Source organism: Trachemys scripta, chromosome 11 (assembly GCF_013100865.1).
Source record: "Trachemys scripta elegans isolate TJP31775 chromosome 11, CAS_Tse_1.0, whole genome shotgun sequence".
Lineage (NCBI taxonomy): Eukaryota > Metazoa > Chordata > Testudines > Emydidae > Trachemys > Trachemys scripta.
The window spans coordinates 36,330,725-36,341,075 of NC_048308.1; the positions used below are offsets into that span (position 1 = coordinate 36,330,725).

Consider the following 10,351-nt stretch of genomic DNA (forward strand, 5'->3'; position numbering starts at 1 on the left):
TTAATTTGATTACATCTTACACACGTCAGAGTGCAAGGAAGCAATGAAAAGCTTTATCTGAGTTTAGTACAATTTAAACGTACTGTTGTAACTAACACTGGGCTTGATCCTGCAAGGTGTTGAACACCTCATTGTAAAATGCTCATTGACTCCTTTTAAGGTCAGTGGGATTTGAGAACATCCAGCCCTTCACAGGATCAGGCCTTCAGTTTAATATTTTATAAAGTACCTTTCACAATATTACAATTTAAATATATTTTGAAATATGACACATAGAACTTATTACAATAAAAAGGAACAGAACTTTGGTAGAATGGTTTTTAGTCCTTTCCACCAGCTGCACAAGGTTTCAACAATGACAGCTAGATATAAAATGAAAAGTTTAAATTGAAAGATGTGACTTACAGCTATTGTCTAACTAATGCATCATTCCAAGGGTGATCGCGGTGCTGCAGGTGAAAGGGGAAGAAAAGGAGAAAAAGGCAACATGGGTGATCCTGGTTTGTCCGGAGAACCTGTGAGTTCCTACAATTTATCAATGAGTTTGTTTTAAACAAATTTTAAACACCCTAAGTATATGGCTGCGTAAAGTGTTTTCATCACTATTTAATTGCAAATAATCTGAAATACTTATGAAAAAAAAGTCAAACTATGCAAGGATTTTAAAGACAGAATTCCTTATAAAATACACATTCCCTTGCTCAGTGAGAGTCCAGAGGTCAAAACAATAGGTGCAGCTTCTTCCTTAGAGAAGTGAAAGTCAATCAACTTAAAGGTACACAACCACATAGTTCTGTTCTAAAGTCAAATTTAACTGTCCATCAACCCTCTCCATAAAAGAGAAATGATTAAGTGGGGGCATGTGTGTGTGGAAAGGAACACTGATGATGGGGAAAGACCCAAATAATCATCACAGCAAGGAGCGGAGAGAGAGATGGGAAAAGCCTGATGACCAACTCCTCCTCTGCCATTTGCTTCTTGTTTAGTGGGCTTTATTTGTGTGTTTTTTCATTTTTTTTTAAATAAAACTGCCCCAGCCCTTAACCCTGGTATTGAGCCTATCATTGTCTACTTGTGCACACGAACGGGAATTATGGCAATCCTAGAGTTCTTGCAGCCACTCCTATAGTAGCAGGTTGGGAGGCAGAATGTTCTGGGAGCTGGCACTTGCAGAGCATGGCAGGCAGAAAGTAATTTGCATGAGTTCTCCCGTCTCTGGATAGATAGTAACTCACAGCCCTACAGCTGGAGGTTTGGGGTCTTCTGGTCTCCATAGCATTTTGATCATTCTTCTGACTAGACTCCAATTAAAGCTGCAGTCTCATAGGACTTGTGCTGCCCAGAAGACGGTAGATATTTTGTGTTGGACCGAGCCCTAATATTTTAACTGTACATTTTTATAGAAAAGAGAGAGTTCTTATTATCTAAATATTATAAAAATTACAAGGCTGATAAAATAATAGTTCAAATTACATTAGTGGTTACTAATTAATTGCTAATAGCTAAATTATAGTCTTCATTGCAGGGCAGTACTGGACCCAAGGGAGAGCAAGGCCTAACAGTAAGCAAAGCTTGTTGTAAAGATACAAATTAAATGCAAGATGTTATGAGTTAATGAATCACATGGGGATTATTATTTGGAATGTTTCCTGACTGAGTTTTACATTGAGAAAAAAATGTTAGTAGTCTCGCAACCGGCTATATTATCCACATTTAAGAAACAATATAAAAGGTGCCTGACTTAAGTCCCATTGACTTTAATGGAACTTAAACACTTCTGTAAGAGTTTTGCTGAATTGGGGCCCTGATGCAGTTCAGACTCAGCAGAGGCATAATTAAGCATGAAAGACTATGGCATTTTTTATCAGAACAAATATCTGGAATTAAATGATTGGCAAGGACAATATTATAGGTCATCTGAGAGTGTACAATTGTTAAATAATGTGCTATTTGTTATTATTTTCTATTTTTTTCTTACTTAGAGAGAAGATATAATTAAATTAATTAAAGAGATATGTGGTAAGTGTTTAATCAACCTTACATTTCAGATCCTATTTATTAATTTACTTTTACCTTCTCCTCTTCCACCATGAGTACAGAATAAATTTATCATTGCATAGCTAGTATATAGTAATATATTAAGCTCTACTCAAGCTATAATGGAAGTAATATCTATTATATACACACACACAAGACTAAGTATAATAATAAATCCAGAACTAATCATGATCTGATTTTTATTCTTCCTCTACAGGCTGTGGTATTAAATGTAAGGAAATACCTATGGAGCTTGTGTTTGTGATTGACAGCTCTGAAAGTGTGGGACCAGAAAATTTTGAGATAATTAAAGACTTTGTCACTGCTTTAGTAGATAGAGTAACTGTAGGCAGAAATGCTACCAGAATTGGTCTTGTACTCTACAGTTTAGAGGTTCGGCTAGAATTTGGACTTAACAGGTACACAACCCAACAAGATGTGAAACAAGCAATTAGAAAAATGCTGTATATGGGGGAAGGTACATATACAGCAACTGCTATCCGCAAAACAACACAGGAAGGATTTTTTGGTGCTCGAACTGGTGTGCGAAAAGTAGCTATAGTATTAACAGATGGACAGGCAGATAAGAGAGAGGCTATTAAACTGGATATCGCTGTCCGAGAGGCCCACGCAACCAACATTGAAATGTATGCAATAGGAATTGTAAATACTTCAGATCCAACACAAGTTGAATTCTTGCGTGAACTAAATCTGATTGCATCAGATCCTGACAGAGAACATATGTATCTCATTGATGATTTTAATACTCTTCCAGGTGAGTGCATTTTGTTTTAATTGTGTTAAATATTTGTAAATTAATCCAGAGCATGCTAAACTTGTCCAATGGAAAGAATGGCTTGTTTTTCTTTCTGTGTAAACTTCCAGAGATCTTGGCCTAGATTTTGAGCTATACTGGGTGCATCTTGAAGGATGGGGTGCAGCAGTTTCTGAGGCTGGTAAAGGAATGGTCCAACCCATAGCATAAGTTAGAGCAGCTCAAAGACTGCTCTAATTTACACTAGGCTGCACATGCCCGAATGGAGTCATTCTGGCAGCTGGGAATTGCAGGAGCACTGAGATGGTCCACTGACACCAGTTATGCCAAAGGGCTGGGTAGAGGTAAGGTACTGAGCTTCTACATTGGCTCAATGCCAGCCACAGGTTCCACTTACAAAACGGAAATTCCCAAATAGGCAATTAAGCCAGGTGTCCAGCTGATTTGCACCACTGGCATAATGCAAAGCATCCAGAGCAGGGAGCCAGATGAGACAAATCCTGATTTCTCACTCTCTTCCATGGGATTAGTTACATGACGAAGGCAAGTAAGATTGGCCTATTATGAGGTAATGACTAAGAGATATTTTAAGAGATTCAGAGGCTTGAATAAGCACAGTTGGCTGAGTTTAGAGACACAGATCTTGTTTTATGCCACAATGTGCCTTGCACATTGGAGTACAAGTAATGGAGGTCTGAGGGAGCTGGAAGACTTATGGTGAATAGTCCAGAGGGGCTGTCTGTATTATTAATTTTCATTATTTATTATTAATTAATCATTATTATTATGGCACATAAATAACCTTATTTCCTGATTGAGTCTCTATTTCCATAAATAATGCTGTTCTCTTTTCTTTAAGCTTTGGAGTCCAAATTAGTAAACCAGTTTTGTGAAGATGAGCATGGTGCCTTAATATATAATCGTATTGGAAATGGTGCAAGCATAAGTGGACCATCTATCCATTCACTGTCTTCCAGTTCTTCACATTACTTACTTCACAGCATCAACAATGTTAATGGACAATCAGTTTCATCAGACAGTCATGGAACATCTGTGAAAGAAAGAAAGCTTTCTCAACCATTAATTCCGGTATAAAAATGAATCATTTATTTTAATAACCAACTGGCTTGTATGTACATCTTTGTCTGCTGATGCATGCAGTATATCAGATTTCCCCCCCCCCCCCCAGTTCACTCTACTGGTTGAGCTAGTGGAGTTTCTCCTTTACCTCACTGGGAATTCTGAGAGCTATATGTTGTGAATGAGAGTTTGATGCAGCACGTATTCAGTTAACTAACAATAGTAACAATATCCATGAGGAGACAAGGATTATTACAATCATGTTTAATATAATACATTTGTACTGTAATATAAAGAATGAGATATTGAAAGGGCAGTTATACTCTGAAAAGTAACTCTAAGAAGTGGCATTTCTACTCTATGATTCTATATTATATTTTTTCTGATTACAGAATTTTGAACAGCCAAAACCACAAACCTGTCTTGGGATGAGAGTCAAACTGTGTTCTTCTGGCTCATGCATCACCACCAGAAACCAATATTCCCCACCAAAATTTAGATAACAATTCTCTGGCTTATGCATGATCCAGAATAGAAAACACTTCACCCTCACATAATACTACAAATTTAGCTAATCAGAGTAAAAAATAACTTCTTTTTGTCAGGAAAAATAAACAGATTTAACTTTGAATTTCCATAGGGAGCTAATCAGGATACTAAAATGATGCCATTTTTCATCACTCTTGATACCTTAACAACACTTTAAGAAACAGCACTGATGGGTTCCAAAAAGAATCCCATCTAGTCCTAGGCTCAAAAATCATAGTGACTTGTGGATTCTTTAGGAGCCCACCTCATTTTTAGGGACATGGTTAACCTAAAAGCATTTTAAAATTAAATAAAATTAAACATTTGTTTCAGACCAAAGAATCATCTGTGGCAGTTTATGAAGACGGGCAGCCATCCTTGCCCTCAGTGAACACCAGAGGTATTTTCACTATCATCTTGCTCCTTACTATTTCACGTCCTAATTCTTCTAGGCCAGACAAAAATCAATTATTTTTTCTTTACTTTCAGTAGTGGTATCATCACTGCCATCATCACCGCCAGACAAAATGCTGTCACCATCTCTTTCATCAGCTTCCTCTGTGTTGCTTACACCCAGACCAGGTTATACATTATACCCAACTTTTAATTTTGATTACTTGAATATTATTAAGCTTTATTAAAGATCCTGAATCAGAGTTACGTCTTCAGGACTAATTCATTTTCCAGGTTTGGTAAAGCTATGATGGGGAGGAGAGACTATTTTAGAATTTAGAGTGGACTTAGTCCCATTGCTTCTCCAGCATCTTCGTCCTACATGCCCTGCCTTCCCCAACGGCCAGTTCTTGCTGTTTCCCTCATGCTGGGAACAGGAACAGAGGCCAGGGTCAGAAAGAATCTGAGAGAAGGTCTGCACTAGATGTGGGTGTGATTCCCAGTACAATGAGACATATTTTCACTAGCTCTCATCAAGGTAGCGTGCTAAAAATAGAATGTAGCTCTGGCAGCATGAGCTGTGTGTATTGTGAATCCATGATTTGTGTTTCAGCATGAGCTGTGGGACAGAGACCCCCAATACATACCCATCAGAGATGCTAGGCACATACTCAGGGCACCTAACCCATCCCACAGTTCACACTGCTGCAGCTACATTCTTTTATCATTGATTTATTTCGCTTATCAGCTCTTCTGTTATGTGCAGTACTTGATTACCACCTATTGCCATTAGAAGTGAAGTGTGCACATCTTAGAAAAAACACTGAATACAATTTCTGATTCTAATAACAGCTAGTGCTAGGGCTCCAATACCACAGTGATGGATGCTGTACCAGAACCTAGATGGACTATGTATTGTAGATAGTTAACATAAAGGTTTTAGAACCAGAAGCGCTCACACACAGTACCAATGCACAAATACTGTATATACTTCCTAGTTGTCTAGCCTACCAATCTTTCCTCCCTCTTAGTTTCTGGTAAGATTGACTACTGACAGTTAGCTTCCAAAATTATCAGAATGTTTCCAAACATTTTTTATAAAATAGTCTGTATGGATAATAATTTTATAGCATAATATTTCTAATTATAATTTTTATGATTTGTGAAGGTGCTTGTACCTTCACTCACAGAAACACGACAGCTAATCTAATAAAGGCCCACATTTAAATTAGGCTTCCAAATTTCAACTAAAATCTTTAAAAATTTCAACTGAAACTTTAAATTGCTCTATCACATTAGCAGCAATAAAACAGTTTAAAAGGCACAAACAATGAGATGTAAATTATTTTCACATGCTGAGAGCTCTTTTTATCCTTTGTTTTTTAAGAAAATATCCTGGATCCACGATGTAAATTGAGATTAGATCAAGGGTCATGTCGTGTGTATATAATAAAATGGTACTATGATAAACAAGCTAATGCCTGTGCTCAGTTTTGGTATGGCGGTTGTGATGGAAATGCAAATCGCTTTGACGTTGAAGATGAATGTAAAAAGGCCTGTGTATTTCATTCTGGAGGTAAGACTGTATAATTTTCTCTACATTAAAAACTAGTATTTTATGTGATTCCCTAATATGATTAATTATCTGGTATCTTATATTACATACAAAAAAAAGTTAAAGAATGTTATTAACAAAGTCAAACATTCAAAAGGTAGAAAATGACTAAATTAAGCCTGCCTGTTCAACCTTAATGTTGCCCACTTATGCATAAGCAATATGATACAGGCTTTAATTACATGACAACATACTATTTTTTCCTGTAGGATCATATTCAGTAGTACACAGAATGTAAGCTTGCTGGGCAACGATTACCTTTTCACTACATATCTGTACAGCACATAGCACAATGGGATGCTGATCCTTGATTGGGGTCCCTAAATGCTACTGTTAAATAATAAAAGTAGGCAAATTTAAATTGTACATATGGGTTGGTTTAAGTAACATTTTATTTTTTGTATAAGTCTCTAAACAGTATAATTATGTACTTTCTTCCCCTCTGTTACAGAAGACTAAAGTTTGATTTGAATTCTGCAACAAAGACGACTTCTTTTTTTTTAGTAAAAACTGAAAGCTTTACACAAGTGCTGTTTTTACACTTGTAAAGTATTTTGATATAATACTTAAATAGATCACTGTACATCAACTTACAATTTGAAAGCAAATACTACTCAGGGGTTATCACTATGTCTGTCAACCTGCTATCTACCAATATTAGAGCTTCAATGAGAAGGACCAATATTTTAAGAGGAAGTGGCATAGAGGATTCTTGGGTTATTTTCCTAGCTCTACCAATTAACAGTTCCATGATCTTGGGAAAGTCACATATGTCCTCTGTGTTTCAATCCACCCATTTGTAAAATGTAAGACTGTTGTATTGCTCCCTTATGGGGAGGGTCTGAGGCATAAGTAATTTAGGTTTACAAAGTACTTTAAGATCACTATGAAAGTCACTGTATACATGCATAATATTATACTTGTAACTATTCAAAAAACATAGTACTTCTGATGTAAAGACTTTCTTTAGTTTCCATTGGCTAGTAAGAAACAAGATGAATCTATGTGACTGATTATAACAGTAACTGGCATTGCTAAAATAGATCAATTCAGTCCTAAAGTAGTTTTTATTTTTAAAGTATTGTTTTTCTGAAAGCAGTGTTTGATTTTTAAATGCATTTTAATATTCTAACCTCAACATTTTTTTAAAACTCATTTAACTTGCGTTCAGAAGAACAACTGCAGCATAGGCCTGACAATAACAAGCCATTCTGCATTCCTGTTTAAGTCACTGCCCATGTGCATTGCTGCGTTTATGTGCATGCATAACAGTATATGATGTATTTTTTATGAATCAAATTCTATACTACAAAGCTTGTTTGTAATAAAATTATTTTGTTTTTACTGCCAGTAGAGCGAATTGATGATAGCAGCTTTGCAAAACTAAAGAGCTGTCTCGATATGATATTTAACAATCACACAAGTTCAGGTTAACACTTACAGTTGTACATGTTCCTGCTATAGTCACTGGAAGTAATGCCACTGATTTTAACAGGATTGAACCTTCTAGGTTATGCTCTCCACTCATGTACACGCTGCCAATCACTGCAGATCTGGGGTTTTATATAAATATCTGCAACAGTAAGTCCAGAATATCAACACAATTTACAGCATTTATGAGGTAACAATTCACCTTATGGAATATACTGCATTTCCTACATGTAATCAGTGAAGCCCACAACATGTCTGTGATTTTTACTAAAAATACATTGGGGGGGCAGGGGAGGGAAACAGTCAGAGCACTTCAGCCCTGCTACTACATCAGGGGCTGACCGCTGATGCTCCAGCCCCAGGGGGGAATGACCCAACCCTGGCCACTGCTTCAGCCCTGGAGCCGGTGCTCTGGCGGCAACTGCTCTGGCATCCCGGGGGCCACTGCTCCAGCAGCTTCGGGGCTGACCACTGCCTGCTGCTCTGGTGGTCCCAGGGCTGACAGCTGCTACCGCCCTGTCACTGCGGAAGTAGTCACGGAGATCTCAGAAAGTAATGGATTCTGACCTCTGTGACAGAATCGTAGCTTTACTCTTTACTAACCCTGCAAGCCAATGTGAGTTATATCTTTAGAGCACAGCTCTGATTCCAGACCAGCTACTATATCGATACTATCTGACAATTCTTCAATGGCCTACATGACATGAGTTGCTGGTTTTAGTCCAGTTCCAAATACATAGCTGACCATATTACAACACCATTATTTGTACCTTTATTGGCAGTCTTAACAGAGAAACCAATAAATGATCTATTATCTTACCTACAGAGGTGATCTCTACAGAATACAGATGAAGAAACTAGAAGTGCTGCTATCTGTGTTAGAACTGATCTATAAAGAGATTACATCAGGCTGCAGTACTGTCAATCTGGAATTTTTCAAAACCACTACATTCACTGGTATAGAGGAGACGTGGACTGTAAAATTAAATATTACATTTACTATCCCAGTTTATATTTATGCTTACTTCCTCCTACTTGCAGTAACTGATGTGATTGTCAATCAGTCTTGCTTTATTTAATATATTATACACACACACACACACGCAAAATGTTTAAAAAAACCAAACTTATTAAGTTTGTAAAAATCCACCACTCAAAGTTAGGAAATGCCAGAACTATGGCTGCATGTGCAACCTTAATTCAGCCCCCTTGTGCATATGCATTATGATACTGTCTTGAATTACACGATCTATTTTTCCACAGGACCCCTGCCTCATTTAGTGCACAGAAAGAACAGTGCTCAGTTTATGGTCAGCTATTTTTGTTTTTTTTCTCATTGTTCAATGTGTGGCCCCAGACTTTATTTATTGCACACTATTCAAATCCTGCTCAGAAGACAAAATTATTAATTTCCTCCTGGGCTTTCCTAGGGCGCTTATCACTATAATATCTTAGTCCACTTTGTGACATCTAAGACAATTTTTTTTAGAGTATTTAGCATTATATGACACTTTATATGTTCACAGCACAGCTCACATTGACTTCAGTTGCAAGCGCTCAGCACTTCTACAACCTCAGCTCCCAATACCAGTCTCTTTGTCCAGCCAGTCCCATCTCAACTCCCAGTTTCCCTCTCCTGCTGCCAGCCTCCAGTTCCATTCCCCCCAGGCGCCTTGTCCCAATCTACTACGGTTCAGCTCTTTTCCCCTCTACATTCAAGTCTGGCAGCTTCCTCCTACTCACTGCTAGGCCCAGCAGAGGGGTCACTGGAAGCACAAGAGAGAGAGGCATGCAGCAGTTCTCCAAAAAGGGCCATATTTTTGGCATTTAATATACCCACTTCATCCCCCACACTTACCCTGAAAGGGTTAATGTAGGCTAAGAAGGGGGCCAATTAACCAGACAGGCCATAGCTGAGGGGAATGAGGTGGTTTAAGTTACCCCCTTACTTAATAATGAGGGAGCCCACCTGAGGAGGAAAGAACTGGACTGGATTAATAGACAGGATGTTGGCAGCAAGGAGTCTGCAGTCACCCCCTGGGAGAAGGGAGGTGTAGCTGGAGGCTACAGAGCCAAAGTAGCCTACAGTTATTCCCTGGGAGGAGGAAGTTTTGGGGCAAAACCAGGGGGGGAGCCAGAAGGTTAGAAAATGCTCCAGGGAAAAAGGAGAAAGGTCCAGAATGGAACACACTTGTCTGCTGATTAGAGGATCCCTGAGCTGGAACCCAGAGTAGAAGGCTGGCCCTGGTTCCCCCTACCATCCACTGGGGAAGTGGCACCAGTTAGGTAGTGAATGGGAAGACTGCCTGAGTCTGTTAGTAAGAAGGGATTTTGATACTCCAGGAAAGGGGAGGATATATGTGACTTGGCTGGAGGGCTAAGCCACAAACACAGAGCCTCTTGCCTTGCAAAAAATACTGCTTCCTTTTTTGTAAAAATATTATATTTGAGCTAGAGAACTGTTTTTGGTTATGACATTTATGGGTTTTCTT

General features: G+C 38.3%; 1 protein-coding gene and 1 long non-coding RNA gene across 2 annotated transcripts in view; one reads left to right on the top strand and one right to left on the bottom strand.

Annotated features, from left to right (window-relative positions):
- Positions 1-6,505, top strand: part of LOC117884697 (collagen alpha-1(XXVIII) chain-like) — a 59,487-nt gene extending 52,982 nt beyond the window's left edge. The window contains exons 29-36 of the mRNA XM_034785310.1: positions 437-517; positions 1,526-1,561; positions 1,983-2,019; positions 2,255-2,812; positions 3,672-3,901; positions 4,754-4,820; positions 4,910-5,002; positions 6,201-6,505. Of these exons, the coding sequence (XP_034641201.1) occupies positions 437-517; positions 1,526-1,561; positions 1,983-2,019; positions 2,255-2,812; positions 3,672-3,901; positions 4,754-4,820; positions 4,910-5,002; positions 6,201-6,403 (1,305 nt within the window). The 3' untranslated portion in view covers positions 6,404-6,505. The remainder of the gene's footprint in view (positions 1-436; positions 518-1,525; positions 1,562-1,982; positions 2,020-2,254; positions 2,813-3,671; positions 3,902-4,753; positions 4,821-4,909; positions 5,003-6,200) is intronic.
- On the bottom strand, positions 103-9,055 carry LOC117884698. The gene is made up of 3 exons (XR_004647628.1): positions 7,870-9,055; positions 3,807-3,863; positions 103-449 (listed from the first exon to the last, which is right to left on the bottom strand). It is a non-coding gene; the product is annotated as an uncharacterized LOC117884698 (long non-coding RNA).
- Positions 9,056-10,351: the final 1,296 nt, after the last annotated feature.